At 43.3% G+C, this 26,890-nt stretch overlaps 1 protein-coding gene across 1 annotated transcript in view; it reads left to right on the top strand.

Annotated features, from left to right (window-relative positions):
• celf5a (cugbp, Elav-like family member 5a) overlaps positions 1-18,347 on the top strand; it is a gene marked incomplete at both ends in the record, with an annotated part of 186,367 nt that extends 168,020 nt beyond the window's left edge. Inside the window, 5 exons of the mRNA XM_079267346.1 lie at positions 1,649-1,814; positions 12,837-13,046; positions 13,373-13,459; positions 15,147-15,290; positions 18,220-18,347. Of these exons, the coding sequence (XP_079123472.1) occupies positions 1,649-1,814; positions 12,837-13,046; positions 13,373-13,459; positions 15,147-15,290; positions 18,220-18,347 (735 nt within the window). The remainder of the gene's footprint in view (positions 1-1,648; positions 1,815-12,836; positions 13,047-13,372; positions 13,460-15,146; positions 15,291-18,219) is intronic.
• Between the last annotated feature and the right edge of the window lie 8,543 nt (positions 18,348-26,890).

Genomic DNA, 26,890 nt, shown 5'->3' on the forward strand with positions numbered 1-26,890 from the left:
GGCACTGAGGGAAAATAATTGGCTTTTGCGTCGCAGGGTCCCCATGCAAATACAAGCAGAGTGGCATTCAATACCGCCAGTGTCTCACAGTATCGTCATTAGTGCCAGTGGCAGAGGGGTTTGATTCTGCTTATACGAGTCATTCTCGGGCCACAGCCATCAGCAGCTCCCCTGACACGTAGCAGCAATGCAGTATTAAACAGATGCATAGACGGGTGTAAGACGTTGGTCCAGCTGTGTTTGTATCCCTATACCACACAGGTCTGCATGGCTACATCGCCAGCAAAAGAGTGTTGATTCCCTACACAAACCCGCTGGCCCACAACCTGCAGAAGCCATTGTACAATGATGGATTTTCGTCTAAATTAGGCACTCAGCATGTCGTTTGCATGGGGAGAATTTAAGCCGAGTGCCGAAACTCAAATAGTCTCTATCGCCCTTCATGCATGTTTTGTGTGTGTGTGTGTGTGTGTGTGTGTGTGTGTGTGTGTGTGTGTGTGTGTGTGTGTGTGTGTGTGTGTGTGTGTGTGTGTGTGTGTGTGTGTGTGTGTGTGTGTGTGTGTGTGTGTGTGTGTGTGTGTGTGTGTGTGAGCGCTGTGCAGGGCAGCATGTGAGCATGAATAAACACTGTGGGCAGCATTGGATGTAAAATAGTTTCAGCTCTCACTTCATGCTGAGTAGAAATGCAGAGTGAATGAAAGGCTATTGATTTTATCTCTCCAATGGGTGAAAATCGACTGCCTTTTCAATTGTCCGACTAACACGCTGTATTACTAACGTGGTCTGGAATCTGAGTGCTACACCTGCTTTGAAAATATTGTTTTTCGTGACTCAGGGCTTGGACACCTCAAAACAGCCTCACCAAAGTGCACAGCGCTGTTTGTTGTAAATGTTTATCGCTAAAACAACTTTTCACTGGCAAGTCATTTATTGAAGTTCCAACTCCAAAAGTGCCTTCTGTGTTTGGCGAGAACGAGCCCAGAGACGGGCCTAGTGGTGTCTGACTGAATTATAAAACAAAGCTGATTCTAAATGTCAGTCTCCAAGCAGCCATCATTACAAATGCATCAGAAACGCTAGAGATGAGAGAAAAACAGAGGGGAGTATCAGATGGCCGTGGCATTTCTATACAGCCAAACAAGAGTGTTGTGAAGTTTGACAATGGTAAGGGAAAAAGCATCGCAACTCTTCTGCAAACTTTGCCCGTTCCCTGAGCACAGAGATAATGTCCACATGTCAATGTCTTGATTTGTATGAGCCCAACAGACAGCTATTAAATCGTTTCTGCAGCTGGTGACAGGCTTCCTGCTGGGAGGAGAGACAGATTCACGAAACATAGGTTGACAGGCTTCCTTTTTCTTCCCTTTCTTTTATTCCGCTCTACTTTCTCTGTACTTCCCATGCACTATCCATCCATCAACCTCAACATACACCCCTCCCTCTGTTCTACCCCTGCTACGTTTCTCTCTCCTCTCTCGCTCCATTCTCCCGTCTTTGTCCCGCTGCTTCCCAACTTACGATATTTTTCATGACCATCCGTCCTCCCCTCACCTCCCTCGCACCCTGTTCTCCCTCTCTCTCACACACACTCACACCCCCATCCGACCCTCCTCTCCTCCACCCATCTCTCCGTGTCCCTCTTCTTTAGCTCATGCAGCAGCAGGCAGCCATCATGGCAGCAAGTCACGGAGGTTACCTCACGCCCAGCGTGGCTTTCCCCGCCACACAGATCCACCAGATGGGGGCGCTCAACATCAACAGCCTCCAACAAACCACCATGACCCCGCTGTCGAGCGAGTTTCATCAAGCCCTGGGTGAGTAAAAGTGTGTGTGTGTGTGTGTGTGTGCGTGCGTGTGTGTGTGTGTGTGTGTGTGTGTGTGTGTGTGTGTGTGTGAGAGAGAGAATAAAAACTAGAGCTGCAGCAAGGCCAAAAGGAGGAAGGGTGCCAACTTACTGGTATTCAAAAATGATTCCACTGGAGGGAAAGAGAGACGAAGATGAAAAATACAGTCAATTGGATTTGCATTTGTATTCTGTTTGTGAATGCAGAACATATTTGCGGATAGTCGCAGCAGAATAAGGGAATATCAATAAGTAAGTTTACAGATAACGCGCTAATTTCCCGGTGGTATTTTGACCTTGTGCTTCGTGCATGATCTGCATGCAGTTGGTTTTGTTTTCCATAACAAACACCTCCTATGCAGAGACATTACAGAGGAAAGGGAAGGACTTTGAAATACCTACCCGCTGCATCACATTTGCTTATTCAGCAGTGCTTCGTTTTTCCTTGAGACAGAGGAAACTTCAAGATTCTCCACGAAACAAAAGCACGAGCCGAAATAAATAATACAGTATCCAAGTCTTTGTTGTGCGCCGCTCAACTACTTTGTCAACACTGCAGTATTGAGTTTTTAGGGTGATGACTTTGGTAACTTTAAACCAATCACTGCGAGAGAGAACGAGAGAGAGAACCGCCATCTGTGCGACGAGGCCTGTTGTAGATCATCTTTAAAGCCATCACAGGAATCCTTACGATGAAGTCGCTGCACTACATCAAATATTCTCTGCACTGTGGTTCCCTTAAGTTGGAAGAGTGTTCACTTCTTCATTCACAGACACAAAGGAAGGACAGTTTTATTGTACAAGCCCTGTTTTGTTCTGCTTTAGTTTCTTCACAACAGCCGGTTCAATTACAATGAACAGGACGGACAGCAGACCAGGTGTGGAAATCAATGGGAGCCGTATTAACCTTTGATTCCCGCGTTTGTCCACCTCGCGCCATGTGAACGCATGCACAGAAAGTGTGACGGTGGCACGTGCTGTACTGCATGTGTACAGTACATCCGCAATCATTTTCAACGTTGTTCAACACATCGAGAGAGGGGATCCATTTGTCAAATATTCACAGTGATGTTTTCGGTGCAAGGTGTGCACTTTTGGGCGGGCATAATCAATCAGCGACGGTGATTAAAAGTGGAGCTCAGTCTTGCTGAGAAGCCTCTTCTTTTGATGGCTAAAGCAGTGACAGTATGGCAATTCAGATCTCTGTGTTCTGCATGCATACCTGTATTTTGCAACACAATAGTGCTGATGAAAGATTGTGCAACTGTGTTGCAAGGAACCCTGTCTCTCTCTCTCTCTGTGTGTGTGTGTGTGTGTGTGTGTGTGTGTGTGTGTGTGTGTGTGTGTGTGTGTGTGTGTGTGTGTGTGTGTGTGTGTGTGTGTGGATTCTTTGTCCTCCAGTCTGTTTGCAGCCTGTTTGTAGCCTCTCCAAAACCAAGATCTGTGCCTTAGTCGAAAAGAAATATTGCCATATTTAGTTCGACGCTATTTAAAAGCGAAACAGAACTGCTTCTGTGTCGGGAAATGTAAGGCAATTTTTGTATCAATTGGCGATGCTAGGAGCTAACGACTTGGCACGGGCAAGGAAAGAAAACTGCTGTTTTAGCTTGTGATGCAAAGACGGGAAGGGAAGAGAACACGTGATGTGTGAAGTGATGCCATTCGTCTGCTTTTGGACATGCTTCTGTGTAAGCTGATTACTTTTCATTATTGAATGTCATATATTATTAACCCTTGAGAGAAAGCATGGCTTTTGTCAATTCTCAAGGACTATCATCAATATGACATGTTTTATTTCCCCCTTTCTTCATCCATTCATTTGAGCGTGGCTGCCAGCAGCTGCAGGAGCGTAGCTCGCTGCTTTGGGATACACAGCTATTTTCTCTCTCCCCTTTCACACTTGTGGCTATGACTTATTTAGAGTTCATTGAAGGAATACAACATTACTGGCAAGGCTGTCTGTATAAGTAGGCCGAGAGACTCTGACACTAGAGACTGCAGGATGACTGCCACCAGTCAGTGGAATTATTCATTGTAATATCCGAATCTGTTTTAGAGTCCGGGAGCAGAGCGCTTCCCTTCTTCGACAGAGGTGTAATTTATGCATTACGTTTTATCATCAACCAAATTAGATTTTAAAACAAATCTATGCATTTTGACATTCGGCAACTGCGTCAATTGTACCAAAGTATAAAGGGAAGGAAAGGTTAATATCCCCTTTCCTTCCAAAGAAATTGCCATTTGACAGCTAGTCGCCTTTGTGAATTACCTCCACGGCTCGGCATTAACATAAAGCTCCAATGGTGGCTTAAAAGATGAAAATCCTGCCTGATCTTGCGCTAAACATGTGACAATAATCTTGTATGTAAATGCTCAGTATAACCTCTGCAACATGAAACAAATGTTGTTTGTGACAGCGAGCCAAAGTACAACAAAGAGGCTCAGAGGTTCAATTCAATTCAATTCAATTTATTTTTGGATAGCCCAAAATCACAAATTACAAATTTGCCTCTGAGGGCTTTACAATATGTACACGTTTGACATCTTCTTGTCCCGGGACCCTCACATCAGAACAGGAAAAACTCCCCAAAAACCCCTTTAACGGGGAGGAAAGAGGAAGAAACCTGTGGGAGAGCAATAGAGGAGGGATCCCTCTCCCAGGATGGACAGGCGTGCAATGATGTCATGTGTAGAACAGGATAGTGAATTACAACACATTCAATGTAATTACAGCACATTCAATGTATGACACAACCACGACAGGAGGCAAGACCTGGTCCAGGTAAACCCGGATACACAGGAACCTGTGAGGCGAGAAAGCACAGAGACTCTGGTGAAGAAGCAGGTCAATAATGTGCATTAATGGTATCGGTAGTATGAAATAGTAATGTGAGTAATAATAAAAGGGATATTAGCAGTTGGAGTCAGCAGGGCCATGGTAGGAGGAAGGACCAGGGTCCAGATGAAACCATGCTCCATGGAAACCTGTGAGGAGAGGAAGCACAAGGACTCCGGGGAAGAGACAAAATGAGTACCGTGCATTAATTGTATCGGTAATAGGATTAATAATCAGTACTGTGCATTAATGGTGTCGGTAATAGGATTAATAATGTTAATTCATGAAGATCGTAGTAGATGTCAGCAGGGCCATGGCTGGTTGAAGAACCAGTGTCCAGATAAAACTGCGGTCATCCTGTGAGGCGAGAAAGCACAAATACTCCAGGGAAGAAGTAAAGTTAGTAATCAGCATTAATGGGACATCAATGCATACAGACGGAGGTGAAGAAGAGGAGGAGAGAGGTGCTCAGTGTAGGAAGTCCCCCTGTAGTTTTTGCCTATACCAGTTTGTCCATGGGCCGGTCCAAGGCAAGCCAGAGCCAGCCCTAACTATAAAGCGCTAACTATAAGCACTGTCAAAGAGGAAAGTCTTAAGCCTACTCTTAAATGTGGTGAGTGTGTCTGCCCCCCGGACAGAAACGGGAAGCTGGTTCCACAGAAGAGGAGCTTGATAACTGAAGGCTCTGGCTCCCATCCTACTTTTTAAGACTCTAGGAACCACAAGTAACCCTGAATCACTGGATCGCAACTCTCTAGTAGGGCAGTATGGTACTATAAGCTCTTTAAGATATGATGGAGCCTGACCAGTTCGGGCTTTGTAGGTCAGTAAAAGGATTTTAAATTCTATTCTAGATTTTACAGGGAGCCAGTGCAGAGAAGCTAATACAGGAGTAATATGATCTCTCCTCTTAGTTCTTGTTAGTACACGAGCTGCAGCATTCTGGATCAGCTGGAGAGATTTAAGAGACTTATTAGAGCAGCCTGAAAATAAGGAATTGCAGTAATCTAATCTAGAGGTAACAAATGCATGAACTAATTTCTCTGCATCGCTTTGAGATAGGATGTGCCTGATTTTTGAAATATTACGTAGGTGAAAAAAGGCAGTCCTAGAAATAAGTTTTATCTGAGAGTTGAAAGACAAGTCCTGATCAAAGGTAACTCCAAGATTCTTGACGGTGCTGCTGGATGCCAGCGCAATGCCATCTAGAGAAACTATATCATTAGAGAACTGATTTCGGAGGTGTTCTGGGCCTAGTAGAATAACTTCAGTTTTGTCTGAGTTTAACATCAGGAAGTTGCAGGTCATCCAGGTTTTTATGTCTTTAAGACACGCTTGCAGTTTAGCAAGCTGGTTGGTTTCGTCCGGTTTGATCGATATATATAATTGAGTATCATCTGCATAACAATGAAAGGTTATAGAGTGTTTTCTGATAATATTGCCTAAAGGAAGCATATATAAGGTGAACAAGATTGGTCCAAGCACAGAACCTTGTGGAACTCCATAACTGACGTTGGTCCTCATTGAGGCTTCATCATTTACATAAACAAACTGAGATCGATCCGATAAATAGGATCCAAACCAGTTCAGTGCGGTTCCTTTGATGCCAATATAATGTTCCAGTCTCTGCAACAGGATGTAGTGGTCTATAGTGTCGAACGCAGCACTAAGGTCTAACAGGACAAGAACAGAGACGAGTCCTTTGTCTGATGCGATTAGAAGGTCGTTAGTTATTTTTACCAGAGCTGTCTCTGTGCTATGATGCTTTCTAAATCCTGACTGAAAATCCTCAAATAAACTATTGTTACACAGAAAGTCACATAACTGATTTGCAACTGCTTTCTCAAGGATCTTAGAGAGGAAGGGAAGGTTCGAGATCGGTCTATAGTTGGCCAACACCTCTGGATCCAGAGTGGGCTTCTTAAGAAGAGGTTTAATCACAGCTACTTTAAAGGACTGTGGTACATGACCTGTTACTAAAGACAGGTTGATGATGTCTAATAAAGTTGTGCTAATTAATGGTAGCACTTCTTTAAGCAGCCTAGTCGGTATAGGGTCTAAGAGACAGGTGGACGGTTTAGACGTAAAAATTGTTGAAGTCAGTTTGTCAAGGTCGATGGGAGTAAAGCCATCTAAACATATATCAGGGTTTACAGCTGTTTCTAAGGTTACTCTATTTGTGGAAAGATCGGTCGAGGGCAGGAGATTATTAATGTTGTCTCTAATAATCATAATCTTATCATTAAAGAAGTTCATGAAGTCATTGCTACTGAGGTCTATAGGGATACTCGGCACAACAGAGCTGTGACTCTCTGTCAGCCTGGCTACAGTGCTGAAGAGGAACCTGGGGTTGTTCTTATTTTTCTCTATTAACAATGAGTAATAAGCTGATCTGGCATTACGGAGGGCCTTCTTATATGTCTTAAGACTATCTCGCCAGAGTAACCGAGATTGTTCCAAGTTAGTGGAACGCCATGTTCTTTCAAGTTTTCGCGATGTTTGCTTTAATTTGCGGGTTTCAGGGTTATACCATGGAGCGAATCTCCTTTGTTTTACCAACTTCTTTTTTAAAGGAGCAATAGAGTCTAGTGTCCTTCTCAGTGAGCTTGTAGCACTGTCGACAAGATGATCAATCTGGGTCGGACTAAAGTTAGCACAGGAGTCCTCTGTCACATCGAAGCATGGTATTGAGTTAAATACAGACGGAATCGCTTCTTTAAATTGAGCTACGGCACCATCAGATAAACATCTAGTGTAGTAACTCTTGCTTAACGGTGTAAACTCAGTTAGTAAGAATTCAAAAGTTATTAGATAATGATCCGACAGAAGAGGGTTCTGTGGATAGACTATTAAATCGTCTATGTTAATGCCATAAGTCAGAACCAGGTCGAGAGTATGGTTAAAACAGTGAGTGGGTTTCTGTACATTCTGACAGAAACCAATCGAATCTAATAATGAAATAAATGCAGTACTGAGGCAGTTGTTCTCGACATCCACATGAATATTAAAGTCACCTACAATAATTACTTTGTCTGTTTTAAGGACTAGACTTGATAAAAACTGAAAAAATTCCGATAGAAATTCAGAATACGGACCCGGGGCCCGGTACACTATCACAAATATAACTGGCTGTATTGTTTTCCAGGTTTGGTGTGAAAGACTAAGAACCAAGCTTTCAAATGAGTTATAGTCTAGTTTAGGTTTAGGGTGTAATAATAGGCTGGAGTCAAAGATGGCTGCTACTCCACCTCCTCGGCCAGTGCCTCGAGGAATGTGAGTATTGATATGACTTGGAGGAGTTGATTCATTTAGGCTGACATATTCATCATTACTCAGCCAGGTTTCAGTAAGACAAAATAAGTCAATATGATGATCTGATATCAGCTCATTTACTAGTAGAGCTTTAGATGACAAAGATCTGACATTTAAGAGTCCACATTTAATTATCCTATTTTGTTGTACTGTTGCGGTAGTTTTAACTTGGATTAAGTTATTTTGTTTAACTCCTCGATCGTTTATTTTTGATTCAATTAATTTAAGTGGCCGTGGGGCAGACACAGTCTCTATGTGGTGTTGCGTGAGTAACTGCTCTAATGGAAGCTCAGAGGAGTGTGTAAGACTGCAACTCTGCTTCCTGGTCTGATCTCTGGGTTGTCATGTACCAGGTCCATACAGAAACTGGGTCAGATTTGCAGAGATGAGATCTGCTCCATCCAAAGTAGGATGAATGCCGTCCCTCCTAAGCAAACCAGGTTTTCCCCAGAAAGTGTCCCAGTTATCTATGAAGCCCACATTGTTTGCTGGGCACCACCAAGACAGCCAGGTTGAGGGTGCTCCTCTGAAAACAATGAGACATCCATTTGATCAACAGATGCAAAGCATTTAAGCTTGATGGCGCGTACGCCGTTTGCCAGATGGCTCAGCTGATTAGAGCATGTATCCTTACAATGATGCATGATGATGCTTTTTGAAAATAATGTTCACCAGGTGCCGCTCCCTGAGCACTGCAGAAGAAATAAAAGTTAAACAAAAACAAGGGAGGGAGAGAGAGAGAGAGAGAGAGAGAGGCAGAGATGGAGTAACAGCAAGAGAGGAAGAGAGGGGGCGATAAAGAGGGTGAGGGAGGAGAGGAGTGGAGAGATGCAGATCCTGCTGGGTGTATGTGGCGAAGAACACATCGTGTCAAGGATGCTTTGTTAGGATGTGAGAAGTGTGTAATCAAAGTCTCTCTTAATGTTCTGTTGCATGGTGCTGCTCCACTCTGAAGACGTACACGCACAAGTACATATCGCACAAAATACACCGCAGATGCTCCACAGCCAGAGACGGCCCACTCGGCGGCAGCTGGCTGTGCCACGACGTCCCTGCTTAATTCGAGCACGGCGACATCATTGATGCAGAGCAGCTGTTTGACATGGTGATCCCTCTCAATATGTGCACCTGTCCTCCAAGACGCATCCAACGTGTTATTTAACCGCAAAGAAATGCAGCAGTTGAAAACAGAATCACCCGACGCCGCGGCTTCGACGCACTCCTAATGAATAAGAGGAACACCTGATTTGGTGTGAACACTGCAGACCTTTACAGAGTCATGGACTTTGTAGTTCAGTCGCTTAAAGATGTTTCGACACGCTTCCTCGGGTATTTATTCATCTGTAGAGGCGTTATATGGCTGTACAGATTTGCATGATCAGCATACAAGCACATTCTCACGAACATTAATGAGGTCATCAGTGGAGATGACAAACAGGAGGACTATTTACTACATTAATTAAGGTAGTAATCCTACTCTACCCGAGCAGAGATCCCTCAAACTTCAGAGTACAGATATAGTGCACGTCATTGGTCTTTGTTGTGAGAGCAGCAAGTGTTTGATTACAACTTTAAGTCTCTGACTTGACTTTAAATCTTTATTATGTCTTCACTGCGTAGAATATTTATTACTACATCAGCAAAAAATCGAAGTAAAACGTTAATCATCTAATCTGCGTCATCAGGACTGAGTGGGTCGGGGTGATTGACAGTTGCCTGGCAGCCCACCAGACAAATACAGATCTTTGATGTGAAATACCAACCGAAACTGAAAATAGTATTTTCTTGTAGGAGCTGCTGACTCATCGAAAGAATCTGATTGATAAAATAGGTTGTTAGGGCCTTCAGTGGAACGATTATATACATCCTACAATCAGTTGTCGAGGGCGATATTGATAAGAGTCACCCTTTGAACGCAAAACACACGATGCCTCAATTTAGAGTTGTATTTTGATGTGCATTGAAATAGGTTTCTGCTCTTAGAAGCACTTCTGACCTCTGGTGACGAGTAGTCCTCTTGAATATCTGTGTTGAATACACTTATTGTACGTCGCTTTGGATAAAAGCGTCTGCTAAATGACTGTAATGTAATGTGTACTGGACAATGAAAGAAATGAATGTGAAGGTGCATTCACATCTCATTTAGTTCACAAATATTAATATTAATCTAAGGGGCGGTATTCAAAGTCGCATCGTCTTCCTTGGTGTACCGACTGGCCTCTGAGAACGCTGCCCGTCCCATATTCAGATTTATTATTCACACTTTAAGACAGACATTTTCTCTCCGAGTCTAAATGCATCACATTTTAAATCAGTTAGATGAAAGCATCTGTTTTGAGTGCTTCTTACTTGCTCCAGCGCAAAGACGGTCCTCGTGCTGGTAATGACTGCACTCTATATGGGTATAGCATTGCTCGTTGATTTGAATGCATAATTAGCATAATAAATGCTTCTGTCGCATGTGAAGACTTCTCTCGTGAAGCAATCGTGGCGAAGGAGCAAATCAACAGTTTTCTCTAAGAAGCGGCCGCCGAGAATCCGAATGTAATTCTGCTTCCATAACATGAATAAATGTGACAGACACATATTCCTGCTGTTTTGCAGTGCAGGCCTCTTTCTCGCGGTAATAAGAGTGGAGAAGTGATTGTTAAGTGCTAGCTGTATAGAATATGTAATCTTGCTGTGCCGTAGCTTCGTATTCACCCACGGCAGAGTGGGGAACCAACATGTCATTATTACAGGCCAATCCGCGCAGCACACTCTGGTGTGTGTGTGTGTGTGTGTGTGTGTGTGTGTGCATTGTAAGCAGACTATGAATACAATTACCCACAATGCAAGAACTATATGTCCACTGAGGTATAAAATGAAAATGTCTTGTTATTTTCTCGTTCAGGATGGTGGGAAAGACTTCCACATTCTCCGGGTGTGCTCATGGTGGATATTTGGGTCATTGTGACAGTGATGATAAAGATGATGACTCGGCTACATGAACGGCTTTCTCATGTAATCGTTGTTTTATTGGCCGTGGTGTTGCTTATTGTCTTTTTGTCTTTATATCATAGCCCCATTTTGTGGTCCAGTACATGTATAACCCGGCGACTGTAGTATTTGATGCCATTCAGTTGAGCTGCTGTGGATAAATGTCTCTGAGCTTTGCCTCACTGTCTTTATTACACTTGTGATCTTTATGCTTATTCCCTGCTGTGACATTTCCAGCATGATAGCCGGACCGGACTCGGCGGCCTTAATATGTTACTTTTGCCGTGTGTTCTCCTTTACCACGGATGTCATGTCCTACTGCTGACCCGAGAATTTATGTTATTGCATGTAAGGGGTCCGCACAACCACCCACCTCTACCGCCGCTGCTCCTGCTATCACCGCAACTGCTACGCATACGTAGACGCGCTCACACAGCACGGCTAAGCCTTGGAAAATGAATTTGCCTGATGATGGAGAGGGTGCATTATCTGGCGGTACAGTAGAGTGCGTGTGGCCCGAGCAGACTAGCTGTCTCCAGCCCTCAGAATAGGAGCGGCAGTCTCCTGGGTCCTGGTAGGAGAATGGGCTGAAGCGGCAGTCTAATTCATCACAGCTCCGCGGGAAACAAGCAATCGTGGGGGGGGGGGGGGGGGGGCTTAAAAAAAAATAGGAAACCAGCGCAAAAGACACAGCAGCTCTCACTGGACCCGGCCTATTCCCCTGGTCACTGCAGCTGCCGGACTGTCAGCCTCCTCATGACTTAAGTGCTGAGGCAGGGCGAGGAGAGATTGTAGGTGAAGAAGAAGAAGAAGAAGAGCAATTCCGTATGGAGATGTAGATGATGTTACTCAGTGGTGGGAGGTTTGAGCGCGTGATGTACAGCATATTTCCTGTGCATTAGCATAAATCTCAGCGTGTGCTTTGTGTATACGGGATGTGATTGTTTACCCTGTATGGACCACCTCTCACAGGGGGTTCTTTACTCAGGCACCAGATTGTGGGGATATGGCCTGCTGGAGGGTTTCCGTGACAACCTGGGCTTTCCGTCCAATCAGGGCGAGGGCTTCCAGATTGAGAGGTGGTCCTCGGGGGAGCAGTACTTCAACGAGCTTGGATGCTTTGCCACGGAGCAGCCCTTTTAGAGAGACCATCACACAGTGAGATTCGGCTCAAAATGGGTACTTTGATGTTCCTGGCATAATTGGAAACACTTTCCAAAGGAGGGTCCTTTTAAAATGCATTGAACATGAGAGGACATGGAGCATCCTATTTCAATTCCACTCATGAAGCATCGTGCAGCTGCCTTTCAGGCGTGTACCATATATGTTATGACCCACCCATTTGTCAAACTGCCAACTGTTGTTATTTTGTCTTTTTTTTCCCCTTTATGGTGAATAAAAGTAAGAGGCATCTTTTTGTTTTTGCTACCTGCTCGTTCAAGCACATTTCCCTCTGTAATCTCCCTCTATTTGGTCTAGATCCTTTTCCTTTTTTTCTCCCCTCTCTCTGAAGTTGCATCGTGGTTTCATCATCCTGAGCAGTGGGAGCCAGCAGGGTACCGCACAAACACTACGGACAGGCTCATTTTTCACAGGTTGACTTCCCAGCTATTCTGCAGGATGTGTCACGACAAACGGCGTATATGTGACAGACTCACGTCGCACCCGTGTCCTTGCATTAGAGAGGAGATGCAGTGCTGTGTGTGTGTGTGTGTGTGTGTGTGTGTGTGTGTCTGCTGGTGCTCTGCGGTTTACTCTCTGTAGGAAAAGCGCGTCTGTATACAACGTCTTGATACATTACAACTGTTTTGTAGTGTCATGTGTAGATAGAGCCAGTAACTGTAAAACCTTTATTTTTTTTCCCAGCAGGCCTCAGTTCTCCACCAGCCAACATCACCACCTCCGTGCCCAGCCTCGTCACGCCCCTCGTCAACGGATTCACCGGCATCCCTCACCAGCCCAACGGACACCCCGCGGTGGAGGCCATGTACACCAACGGCCTGCCGCCCTACTCCCAGAGCCCCACCGCTGCCGACACCCTCCAGCAGGCCTTCACCGGAGTGCAGCAGTACACAGGTGTGAGACGGCTCTGTTTCCTAAGATGCCTTCCTCCGGTTTTACAATCTGCCGTAAATGCTAAATGTGTAGCAGCTTCGAGACAATTGCTGCCGGGTGAGCGCTGTGTGAGCGTGAGGCTGCACGTGTTCAGATAGAGAAAGACGGCGCCTTAGAACATAACATCAGAGGGCCTTTGATTACACATGTTACGCTTGTGTGATCGACATTAAGCATCCTTGACATCGTTCTCTGTGGGATCCCCGTTTTTCACTCCCCCCCTCTCTCTCTCTCTCTCGTACTCTTTCTCCCTCCTTTCTCTCCCCCCTCTCTCTTCCTATCTGCAGCGATCTACCCGACCACCACGCTGACTCCCATTGGGCAGACGCTGCCCCAACCACCCCAGGTCATCCAGCAGCAGCAGCAGAGAGAAGGTGAGGGTGAGAGAACATTATTACTTTTTACACTTCCACACATCTCATCCCGTGTAATGGACATATAAAGAAGATGAGCATGAGAAACCTGATATTACTACACACACCTCCTTCTGCGTAATGCTTGTATAAAGATGCTGAGGGTGAGAGAAGAATATTACTTTAACTCGGTACACATCTCATTCTCATAAGTAAAGTGGAACAATATCACTGAATGCAGTCCACATCTCATCTTAGGCAATAGATGTATGAAGTATGAGGATCCTAGAACAAGCTTAAACCAAATGTGTTATTCTGTACATCTTAAAAATAGGCTGCATATAATCGACACAGGCCCATGTTTTTCTTTTCTTTTTTCATAAGTTACAATTAAAGCTCATATAATAAAATCCCTAGCTGTGAGAATGATGGCACGGCAACCCAGATGGAACATTTCAAATAATGAAAATGTAAAAAGTGGGGTTACAGGAACATTGTGGCAGCTGACTTGAAGATGAAGTGACTCACAATGTGATGTGATGGTCTCCACTCAAACTCACTGCAGGTTCACATTCAGGTTGACGTAGCGGCACTTTTTTTTGTTGTCGGCTTTGTCGATGTTGCCAGTATTAGTGAAAAGTGTGTCAGACAGGCGGTGCAAGTATGATGGAAGACCTTATATGAAACAATCACGCCCTCAGTTTTACACATCGTATACACGACAGGATTCATTTCTTTCTTTCTTTGTGAACTCGGTGACACTCTCTGTGACGCTCCTGTGTACAATGTATTCTAAACATAGTTATAAGCAGTTATAAACTGCTTATAGCACCGTATATTTATAGTTATAAGCACACAGAAATATTCATATGCTTTATAACTATAATCATAACACATTATAAAGTATTGTATAGTTGTAATACATTATGATAGTTTTTCATAATCACTGTTATAATGCATTATGATGTGAATTGAAGTTACACAAAGTGGTTATTTCTTCCTTTAAGAATGATAAAGTTTCTTTGAATCTATGCAAGAACACACCAAATGTTGTAAAATACATATTTATTTGACATCAAGTGAACGATGACAACTTAAATTATAATCACATTGTTACACATTATATCAGAGATTATAATGCATGATACAAATATTCTAATGTATTACAACTATGGGAATTATAACGTACGGATTCTTGCATAAACAATGTCAGTGGGTGACGAGCAGTTATGAAGAATTATGCTACTTGAGCTCATAACTTTGCGTCATAGAAAGTCTTCCCTAAAACTTTCTAAATTAGATTTATTTTGCGGCACATTGATCAAATTACAGATAGTTGCTCGTTGGAAAATCTTTGATCTGTCATCTAGATGTCGTCGTTCATATTAATATTTTGAACAGAAAAGCTTTTTAAAATGTAAATTGAAAATTTGAATCCTCTCTCATCCATTCAGTATCAGCAAATCAATGCAAAAATAACTATTTTTTCAATTTATCTTTGTGTGTTTAAGAACAGTTTATGTTTTGTCACTGATAATGTCAGAGACGTCCTGAAAATCTATTTCCACTTATCTTAATTTAGTCGACACGAGAGACTGCATGGATCAAAGTGACAAATTCACAGCTGTCTCTCTCCATCCCTCGCCCACCAACCCTCCCTCTCTCTCCCTCTCTCTCTCTCTCTCCCTCTCTCTCTCTGTGTGTTCAGGTCCGGAGGGTTGTAACCTGTTCATCTACCACCTGCCACAGGAGTTTGGAGACAATGAACTCATGCAGATGTTTCTGCCCTTCGGCAGCGTCATCTCCTCCAAGGTCTTCATGGACCGGGCCACCAACCAGAGCAAGTGCTTCGGTGAGTTACTCACTGCCACTCACACAGAGCCATCGAGTCCACAGCTCACAGTTATATACCGTTGTTTAACAACGGGGGACTTTTTCTGTACTGACGTCTCCTTTTATAAAGCCTTGGGTATGATTATATTTCTTTCTAATTATTAACCACTGACATAAAGATGCATTAATGACAGGGCTGGGTGCTCAGGCTTCTGATACGTGAAGAAGAAAATAGCAATACAGGGGAAAAAATAACCAAACTATCTATTTGCATGAATACACTCAAGGGAAATGTATAATGGATGTTTTCCGGGGTTGGACAAACAGCAATGTGCTCTTGCACAAAACAAAAATTTGTTCTTGCAGTGTGACATTTGAAAGTATTCCTAAAATATTCAGACATTTGTGGGTGTTGTGTAAAAACTCACAGCCAAGGCGCGAAGCTTCATGGTGTAAGTTACATTTTCAAGTTTTTGTTTTCATACTGCGCTCCACACTACTTGTTAAACAAATATCCTTTTAGCCGCTGAAGATCTTGATGATGTTTGACAGCACCCAGACGCAGTAGATTGAAGGATCTCCCCACTGACTGACGGACTGACTGACTGACTGACTGACTGACGGACTGACTGACTGACTGACTGACTGACTGACTGACGGACTGACTGACTGACTGACGGACTGACCTGAATTTGCATCTTGATGACTGTTGTGTTTCGGCACCAGTGCGGTAGAAAATGTGCTGAATACATCGCGGCCCATCTCGCCATGATGCAGCCGATCAGAGCCCATGTCCTTGTTTCTGTTTGGCAGCTGTGTGACCTGAAAAGCTCGAGCTGCTGTATCAGCATCAGCATCCACATCACCGCTCTGTAACCCCAATATCTGTCAATACCCTCTCTGCTGAGGCTGATTCACACACCGCCATGCCTCCCGTTCCATTTAGCTCCGTCAGCCAACACGCACCAACAAGCCCCAGGCCTTATAACAACTTGGAGGAGACAAGCAGCAGGGATGGTAAGGGGGGGGGGGGGGGCAGGCAAAGGACAATTATGGATCAGCATTTGTTTTCACTTCAGGGAACAGCAGAACCCTGGGCAAAATTGATCGGCAGTCCCGTCTCCCTGGGGGGACTTAATAACATATAAATTCATGAAAGAAGAGCTATTTGCAGTATTGACTTATACACTATGCATTTACAACATAATGTTAGGCCTGGGGAAACAGGGAGCACACTGGTGTAATTAATCTAGAGAGGCGAAAGAGGGGATAAACTTAGATTGATGGTGTGCAAAAGACAAGGAAACATAGAGTGAAGAGAGAAAGCACACTTGTAATGTGTGACAGGACTGAGCGGAGGGCTTAGAGGTCTAAGCCTGCATCTCCTCTCCATCTCATCTCCGCTCCCAGCCCCAATGTGTTAACCTGATGGTGGGTTAGGAGGTCACCTCCTTTCCCTTCCTCTAGACTTTCTTCAGACTTGCACTCGGGCCAAACCCAGAGCGGAGCAGGCCGGGCAGACATCTCTCCCAGGTGGCTGCGAACGTGGAGAGGCTCCTGCTGTTCCTCACGGGTCATCGGCTGCTCCTAATGACACCACAGACACGGGGGAGCGCATCAAGCGGTGACACACTCCACTGACTTCTCAAGGCTTTGTTTTTACACGTGATGAAAGCAGGATGTTCGGCATAAGTTTCAGGATGGGCTTATCTTGGGGGAAATTCAGACTTGTCACCCCTTGATGAACTATCTTTGCTCTTGTTTTGGTCAAACGGCTTCGCACGGGGACTTGTGCTCATTCGTGTTTTTGTGTTTCTGGGCTTTCCAGGGAGGTCAAGAAGTTATGTTTGAAAATGTATTAAGGTTAAAAAACAACTTGCTGATATTGAACTGATCATGATACTGATTACAAAAACACAAAGTTACAAAAGTAACAATTTACATGGGATAAGTGATGAATTACATATTTTTACATCCCAAACCATCAAAGACGGCAGTTCTTTCTTAACCTTCAAAATATTCCAGGAAGAACATTTTTTGTTTCTGTAGCGTTTCAATAAAGTGTGTTTTCGATGATCAGCGAGGTAAAATTACACGAATTAAACACGCGTCGCATAGAATCTCGCCGGAAAAATGTGCGTGTTGATCCGGTTGTCATGTTTCCATCGCTGACGATCGGAGCTGGAGCCGATAAAGTGACCACTGCAAAGTCATCTGTCCTGGGAAGGAATGCCGATTGTAACCTTCCTCTCTAAAAACCGAAATCCAGATGTTAGCAGATGTTTGCGGGGCTTTTGTCCAGTGGGAAAGGGGCTTCACATGCCTCCCTCAGCGATCACAAAACTGCCTGATGCAACATCTGTTTGAGACACAAGCTATCAATCACAACAGTGATGCTTTTATGACAATAAAACCCCAAACACGGGTTGAATCTGGAGTCCCACAATGGTGGGTTGTGTCAGCTGTCGTTCAAAGTTGATTAGAAGAAGAAGAAAGAAGAAACCATTTTTATTGTCATATACATGAAATTTGACTTCTGCATTTGATCCATCCCTGTATATAGGGAGCATTGGGCTGCCAATGATAGGCGCCCGGGGAGCCGGGGGTTCAGTGTCTTGCTCAGAGACACTTCGACACGTCCCAGTCAAGGATCGAACCGTTGACCCTGCGGTTACCAGACAACCCTCTCAACCCAGTGAGCCACGGTCGCCCCAAAGTTATGCAACGAGAAGCAGCTGGTCAAAATCTTGAACACACTGGTGTTCATTGTGTACACATTAAACTCTGGAAAGATGATCTTTCAAGCCTGTTTGAAACAACATGCCGGACAGTCGAGTCATTTGAAATAGATATCATCTCTAAATGTTGACTTAAATTGTTATGTTGGTTCAGGCGCTCATCAGTGTCTTAATTCACAACAGGGCTGATGAACTTGTACTTCTTCCCAGGTTTCGTGAGCTTCGACAACCCTGCAAGTGCACAGGCAGCTATTCAAGCCATGAATGGCTTTCAGATTGGGATGAAGAGGTTGAAAGTCCAGCTAAAGAGACCGAAGGATGCCAGCCGCCCTTACTGACACAGCCTACCTTCACCATTCATTGCAGCAGCACAGGTGAGCCAGCAAAGTGTCAAAGCCCTGTCACCGGTCCAAGGTGTAGATCCGCTACGGTGTAGATCCGCTACGGTGTTGCTGTTGAAGATGAAGATTTAACTCGGGTCGACAGAGCTGACGGCCAAATGTTGGCCCCCCCCCTACTTGTTCGGATAGCCTGAATTTAAGAGCTTATCTATCAGACAGATACATGTTAAATATGTTCAGTGAATGTAAAGCTGAATTATTTAATGTTTCTAGAGTTTCAGCATCTGCAGACATAGAAACCATGAGGTTTGATTTCATATGCCTCGCAGCAGGCGTATTCATTATGAGAGAATCTGTCATCGTGGTGATTGACAAAGATTGATTGGTGTGCCCGTGTGGGTTAGCTCTCTCCAGACCATTTCCCCGATATAATAGAGCCATATTGGACTATCCCAAGTTTAAAGAAATGGATCTTTGGAATGACAGCTTAATGAGCGGTGAGATCTGAAATTGCCCTTCTTTCTTCTATCTTTCAGGTTTTAGAGGACACGTGAAGATATCTTGGAGGAGTTCAACTTTTTTTCTTTGAAAGCAAAATATGTTTTAAAAAAATCAACACATGAGGAATTTTTGAAGACATATCAGCATTTACTTATGAAGATATAGGTTACGGCGGAAAAAAAGAAGATGCGAAAGAGGAGGCGGCGCTTCACCGGGGGACTTAACAGTAACAGATGGCACAGTGCAAGAAAGACCAGAAGAAGAAAAAGAAACTGAAAAAAGATGTGATGAGACTGAACAACAGAACTTTTTCTTGTTGAGACTTGAATTGTTAATTAAGCAACAAACTAACAAACAAAAAAGCAGCAACAACAAATAGATTTCTATATACATATTATATACACATATATATAAGGGAAGAGGCGCTTGTGGCTTTTACTGTACTGGACAAATGAGGGTTAAAACTTGAAGATCAAGAAAAACGGTGGAAAAAAAGAAGCTATTCTATTGGTCCACTGACAGACTTTCTTTCTCGTTCCCTCTTTCTCTTATTCTCTCACGTCTCTCTCAGCAAGCGCAGAACTATGACTCTTGGAGGTCACTGAGGTTTCCATTAGCAACAGTAGAACTGCAAATCTTTCACCCCTAAGGGACCAAAGGACCAAACATTTTTATTGTTCTGAACAGTAATATATAGTATTGATGATACTAATACTACAAACTACTACTAATAATATTACAAGTTAAACGTAAGAAGAAATACTAGCTTCAGGTTGAAAAAAAAGAAAAAAAAAGAGGAAATGGGTTTCGGTTTGTTTTCCTTTTACATTTATAGCTACTGGGTTGAAGGAATATTAAAACAAAACAGAAAAAAATATGTATAAAGCTATACTATTTTAGTGGCGTAGAATATGTAGGTTAGACATTGTTTCGGGCATGTTCAGATAATCTTTTTTTGCCACTCATTGCTTCATCTGCGTCACAGCATTTCATCTCGGAGGTGTGATCCGTCGGTGTTGTCGTGTCAGTAGAAGAAGAAAAAAACAAAGTCCCGTAGTGCCAAAAGTAAGTGACACAATAACAGCCTCTCGCTGCTCCACACTGTGCGCGGCCATGTAGCGCGCGCCTGTCTGCTGCTCTGCAATTCCATAATCGAAGCGAGAGCAATTCCACGTCTTCATTAAAGCCTTGATATCGCAGATCATCTGACCATAAAGCACCGTGGTAAAAGTGCCACCCGGCTGAGCCGGATGCGCAGCAGTAAAACAGCACAGCAATGGCAACTGCTGAATAAAATATACAAATGAGCCTGACAGCAGTTGAAGAAAAAAAAAAAAGTTCCATCGGCATGTCACAGTGGTCCCTGCCGGGTCGTGCCCTCTCCCACTGCCAAGCTCCTCCAGCTGCTCTCAGCAGGCGAGAGGAGACCCCTCCCACCCCCCTCATTTTCTCGCTCCTCACCTCCAAGTGCCAGCATATTTCTCTCCTAATAGGGACCATCAGTTCACGGGGGCCGAGGGCTAACCCACAGCATAATTAGGATAATGATAATATTGATCAGATGGGGAGCAGCGCCGCGGGGCAAGAGATGCGCAATCAATTACGCATTGGCATGTTGGAGGAATTGACTGAGTGACAGAGTCCGTTTTTCTCTGTGGTCTTCTAACTACCGCCCACAGTCTCAGAGGGGACCCCCGAATCTGACAGTGTCCTGTGGGGCACGTCGAAGGCACTTAAATCGACGTCATCAGAGCTAAAAAAGGTTCACAAGGCTGCGACAGGATGTGTAAAAAAAGAGTTTGGAGTAGGTCGTAGGAGTTCTTCAGTGAAGAGCAGCTGTGTAGTTTAGTGTTTTTTTTCCAATGGGTGTATTAGCACAGTGAGCGCTTGTACGCGGTGAGGAACAGCCTGGCATTACCAGCCTTAGGAGGTCAAATTAAGAGCAAAATGATCCATCAATGAGACAGCAGCAGGCCTGTAAGTGTAGCCGCTACAGCTGCTGCTGCTTCAACGAGACGACAGCTTACCATTAGCGCCGGTCACACATGCTCCTATACAGTGTGGTCACGACACATCACGCCGTATCAGATATGATTAATTAACTACTCTAGCATCATCGCCGGGGATGCTTTCCTGTTGTTTACAGAGGGACACGCATACAGTACATCCAAGATGAAATCTGTTTCTCATGAGTCACCTTTTCTCTTTTTTTATCCATTTCACTCTCTGATTTGTTCAACTAACATCCAACTCTTTCAGTTTGAGACTATTTCCAACATGTCGTTCATTGGCTCAGTTTGCACTGAAGCAGCCTGCCACTCAGGACTCTGTGAGACCTCAGCGCTCTGATCATCTCCCTAAACTTCAGTCATCGTATCACGACGCTGTCTCTATGGCCCCATCCACACACGTGGAGTCTTCAGAAAGCACCCTGCAGTCCGGTGCAACAAATGTCATCACCACAGTGGCTCCCCAGGTCCTGCTGACTGCACCTTTTTATTTTTATTCTCTTTATTTGTATGATTACTGGTCCACAGGATCAGTAGACCAGGAGACCATTCAACAAATGTTACTACCCTCATTCACTGTATATTGTTCTCTTGCAGGCAATACTTAGATGCCGTAAAAAAAAAAAAAAAGAAGAAAAAAAAAGTCTTTAAGAAATGCCTTTTCTCATCATGAATTGCCAAATTATGCAAGCATATCCACTGCATTTCCTCATCAGACTTTAAACGAGTGCCAGATTCCTTGAAAATGTAAGATCGCTTCTTAGAAACGTGTTAGTTTTCAGGAAATATTGATCAGTAGGGAAGAAGAATTTGATTTTGTGATATAGCATAACAGTGTAGGAGGGAGGGTCCTTTCAGGTTGTAATTTTGTACAATAGAGCTTTCCAGTGAAAAGGTTAGATTTCATATATATTTGCCAGAAGACAGCTTTGTTCCCCCTGGTGAGTTACTGTTCGTTTCCTCTCTGCTGTCAGCGCCGGCCAGCTTTAGGAAGCGGTGATATATGCCCTCCTTACCCCGGGCCATACAGGGCCTTATAAACCCACTCAAAAATCTTTCCTTATGGGATTTCTACTGGAGACTTTTTTAAATTATTAAAATCAAATTAAATGTGGCCTTCACAACAGCTTGGGTAATGCAAATTAAAGATGCCAGCTGTGGCTGAAATTTAATGAGTTTGAAAAGATGTTGAGTTAATTTCATTCTGCCAAGAGAAAGAAATGAAATTTGATTGAACGCAATTAAAAGACTGAAGGTTTGTGGATGGAGACCGTGTGTGGTGCATAAGCCTAAATATACATTTCCACTGTGAAATTTTGAAAAAAGGGGGGAGGGGGGGAATGTAATGAAACAACTGAAATCCAAGAAGTTAATTGAGTTAAGATTTTTGAATTGCCAGAGCTGATTGGAAATCCACTAAAAGAGAAAGGAAATAGCTGATCCCAGTACTGCTATAATTCAGCTGCATGTGGTCAAACTAAAGATGATTTTCTACATTGTTTTCACTCTTGCATCCATTTCTATCTTTCTTCTTTTAATATTTCTCATCCTACCATGGTGCCCTTTCGATCTCTGAGCATGCTCAATGGGGGCTGGGGGGGGGGGTTAAAGATTACGGTACTACTAGTATTAACAACATGATTCTTTAACTATGGTTTGAATGCTAAGGATAGTAGCTTATTATAAATATGAAATCTGTATATTATGGAAAATCAGCACAGGACCTTTCTTTGGTTACATTATAGATTAGGGTTTGAAATGGGGGAGGGGGCGGGTCGCTTTATAAAGATGTTAACTTTCTGGTTTCTCAGCACAAAGCATACAAAAACATATAAACCGCAGTATGGAGTCTGTGAAGAAGACTTCACTGACATGCAGGACGCAAAAAGAGGAATCTCAGTACTATTCTTTAAACCTGGAGGAGAAAATGCATCTTACAGGTTGTATTGTTTTTCTTTCTTTCCTTCTTTTTTTAAAGGAGAGCGCCACCTGTTTCTGTGGCAGTGTCAGTACAGCATGGATTTACTGACCGGGAAAGCAGTATCTTTTTTATAAACAAAAAGTGATGAAAAAAACTGTGTTCTGTATTAGCCTGAGAAACCAAACATTTTTTCCCCTGTTGAAATTTCTTAATACTTGCTGCTTAGGTTACTTCATAATAATGATTGATGATTAAATCATTTTATAATTGATTGATTGATCGGGTCAAGTATGTAACTTGATGTTTATTTATTTATTTATCTATTTATTTATAATTTATTTATTCAGCCACTTTTCTTTTGTTTCTTTTCTTTTATGGTTATGGTAAGATAAAGATATGTATCAAAAAGAAATGCTTATTGGGGCTTTTCTCTCTTTCTCTCCTTTTTTTCCAATTTTCCAATAAAAATTCAAACAGGACATTTTGTTTCTCACAGTTCTGTGACGTGCGCGTGCTGAACCGCAGTGCAAAGAGAGGGGGAGTTGTTGCACGAGGAGATTTACTCTCAAGGACCTTGAAAGTTGTGCGAGTGCAGATGTTGCAACCTCTGTCGGAGTCTGCTGCTGACGCCCCGTCGGTGTGAAGTGATGAAACAGTGGCGATGGTGTTGGTGCCCTTTAGAGGACCGACGGGGTTGTCGTTGCACAGCCACAGCTTCGTAAACATTTGATTTTTCACACCAGTCAGTTTCTGCCGCTGCTCACACCAGGAGTCTACTTTGGTATTCATCACGAGACGCTGGAGCTTCAGGAGAGGAAATGTATTAATGTCATACTCGTATGGAAACCCAGCGGTGGAGGCTGATTTGGATAATCTGTCTTTGAGGAGACTGAAGGCTTTACCAGTTAGCAGGTCACCTGATGCTGCTCTGCCGCAGGGAGACACCCACTCAAATATGTGTCAGGACATATGTGATGGGAGCAGAATGCAACAAAGAAAACCACGGCACATGAACATCAGACAGAAAAGACAGGGGAACAAATAGCATTATCATTCTGACAAGCGGGAGGCAGCAAATTGAAATAAGGAAGCCGTCGAGTATCAGTCAAGTGTGCGTCACAAACTACAGCGTTGCTTTGGTGACAGAAGAACATCTGTTGACTTGCCTCACCACGCGCTCTTTGTAATCATCATCTCCTTACATCACAAGTCACAGCAGCATCAAGAGCAGTGCAGCTGAGACGTTCACATTTTGAATAGCGGCGACAGATATGGGGGGAAAAAGAGTGGGAGGGACAAAAGGGAAAAAAGTAGAGCCACTGGCTCATGAAATAAATTGTCCCAATTACAATAAAGTGTGGCTCTTGGTCAGTGTGCACGGCAGGCAGTTCATCTTTATTACAATCGGTTAATGAAAATCAATCCCCCTCCTGATAAACTCTTATCTGCGCGGCCTTTGCGCGCCCCTCGTGCGGGGAGATAATAAATTAGGGTAATATTGCCTTTGATGAGGGAGTGAATTGCAAATTATTGTAACTTTCCAAGATTTATGATGCAGATGCTTCATTTCCGAGCTGGGTTTTTCGGGGCGTCAGGGTGCTGGGGGGCCATTTGTTAAAAGTTTGGTGACACAGGCTCATTAATATGAATACACATGCAGACAACCAGGTGCTCTCAGCTGTTCTCTACTGTTACAGTAGCGGGGGAAACACTGCCGAAGTGGGAGGAGGTCCTGTAGCATGTAGGAGATGCAGGGACGTTGATATTTTACCTTTTTAAGAGGGAATACATATGAAGACGCAATCTCTATCACACAAGCCAGGAGCGTATGATTTGATATGTAGGTCAATACCCATTCTGGAGTGAGCCAGTGGGTGAGATATGTCTCGTTGCTCGCTGTCACTCTGATTATTGAGGAGACACAGAGAGATTGAGTTGGTCAGGTAGAGAGCCTGCGGTATGAGATAGCTGTATAATCGCTGCGACTACAGCAGCCTGAAAACCACAAACACACACACACACACACACACACACACACACACACACACACTGAGAAATTAGTAACTTCTCACTCGGCAGTGACCCATGTAACCGGGTGTAATGTGTGTGTATGTTGAACGTCTTCTACTCAGCGCAACAATCAAACTCTGAGTGCATAATTAAGCAAAATGCTTCAGCAAGAGGGGGGGGGGGGGGGGGCTTACGATTCATCAGGAGCTGCAGGAATGATGTAAGGTGATCATTTGAGGAGGGACGTATGAAACTGAAGGCAAACGCAATCTCACAAGAGCAGCTGAATGAGGTTGCTATGGCTGACCAACATCACACAGCATCAATAAATCGAGTCCAAACTGATAAAATGCAACGTGTTTTGTTGTTTCTTCAAAAGATGCTTTTCATCACTCATTCGCTGCATGATCTGTTATTGTGTAATATCTGAGGCCTCCCTCTCTAACTGCAGGTGTGGCACCTTAAAGTGGCACTCCTTCATATTTCAGTCCTGGTTGATATATAATTCATATTTCAGTGAAAATAAAGGACTTGTGCTTAAAGTTTAGCAGTCTGGAGTATTGGGCGTGGTCTGAAATTTCCAAACTGGCATGCTATTTTTCAGATTTGTGTGCAGAGTTCCATTTTTTTTGGTATTCAATGGAAAAAAACTGCGATACAGCATTTATTTACATGAACGTCGCCCCAGACACCCAGTTCGTAATACTGCAAATATATAAATATTGCAATACTTTCATTGTGTTACCTGCTTCAGCGATTGATGGTGACTTAACAGACATTTATTGAAATGAACACTTTCAAGATTGCAACTTTAAATATCAACGTTGAATTTGAAGCGCCATATTGCGCCGAACGCTCATCATCATCAAGGCCACCTCATTAAAGTCTAAGGAACATCTTGCATTAAGACAGCCATCAATCTATCCATTATCAATCAAGGAGAGGACTCACACACCACTATATATTTATCTTGCCAAGTGCTCTATTAATATCAAATTAATTTCCCCATTGGGAGTATCAATCACTCATGCAGTTTTTTCTTTTTTTCCTCAACTCATTAGTTTGGTAATTGTCCTTGTTTACAGGGGAAAGTCAAGATAGTATATGGCTCAAAGTGGCCGGACAAGAAATCTACGCAGGCATGAGCAGTTTCCTGCAAACCTGTGTATACATCCTCCGTGCTGCTAGATTAGACTTTACATGTTCATCGTTTCCAGTCTTCTAATGAAAAAAAGAAGAGGAGTTTGCATGTTGAGAAGTCAAGAATCTCACCTTCTTTCAACAGACTGAGGGCGCTGTTTTATAAGGCTGCTGTCAGATGGCTGCATCTCAACAGATCGGGACCAGGCGCGAAGATTTTTAGCTTTGCTTTTAAATTATTAAGAACATGGAAGGACACACAGACACAGTTTACTTGTTGCCATCAGCTCAGTGGAGAACATTTAGAGTTATGTATTTAGATAAAAGATGGCGAGGTGGTGGTTTATTTACTAAAAATACTCCATTATATGTAAAAGCCCTGCATTCAAATACCGATGGAAGTAAAAGTACATAATTGTTGTCAGCAAAAGTTTTGTGACTGCTTTATTTATATGACATTATTAGATCGTTAGCTGATGCAACAAGGTGTAAACTGCATTTTACTGCTGGAGCTGCTTGATGTGGAACTAGTTTTAATCCCCTTTATATACAGCTCGCAAGATAAATGTGACGCCTCTAAGATGATTAATGGGAGAGGAAAGGAGGAAAAGGACGTTGTATAATATAATTTGACCTCTGCGGGTCTTCAACATGACAGGATCCCCATCAACAAGACACTGACACTTTTATTTTTTTGAAAGGGTTTACAAAGTTTGGAAACCACTGATTGGACTTTTAAAAATTGTTTTGAATTTGATAAAATTATGAAAAATAATGTAATGCAGGGGTGCATTACATTACATTTACTCGTTACTGTAACAGTCATTTTCGTATACTTAAAAAAATGCTAATTTTACTTTTGCTTGGCTATTTATCACAAGTATTGTACTTCGCTACATTTTAAGTCGCACACATAAAAAAAAAAAGTCACATGAAAAAGTCCTGATAAACAGTGTGGG

The sequence above is a fragment of the Melanostigma gelatinosum genome (assembly GCF_949748355.1).
Source record: "Melanostigma gelatinosum genome assembly, chromosome: 4".
Lineage (NCBI taxonomy): Eukaryota > Metazoa > Chordata > Actinopteri > Perciformes > Zoarcidae > Melanostigma > Melanostigma gelatinosum.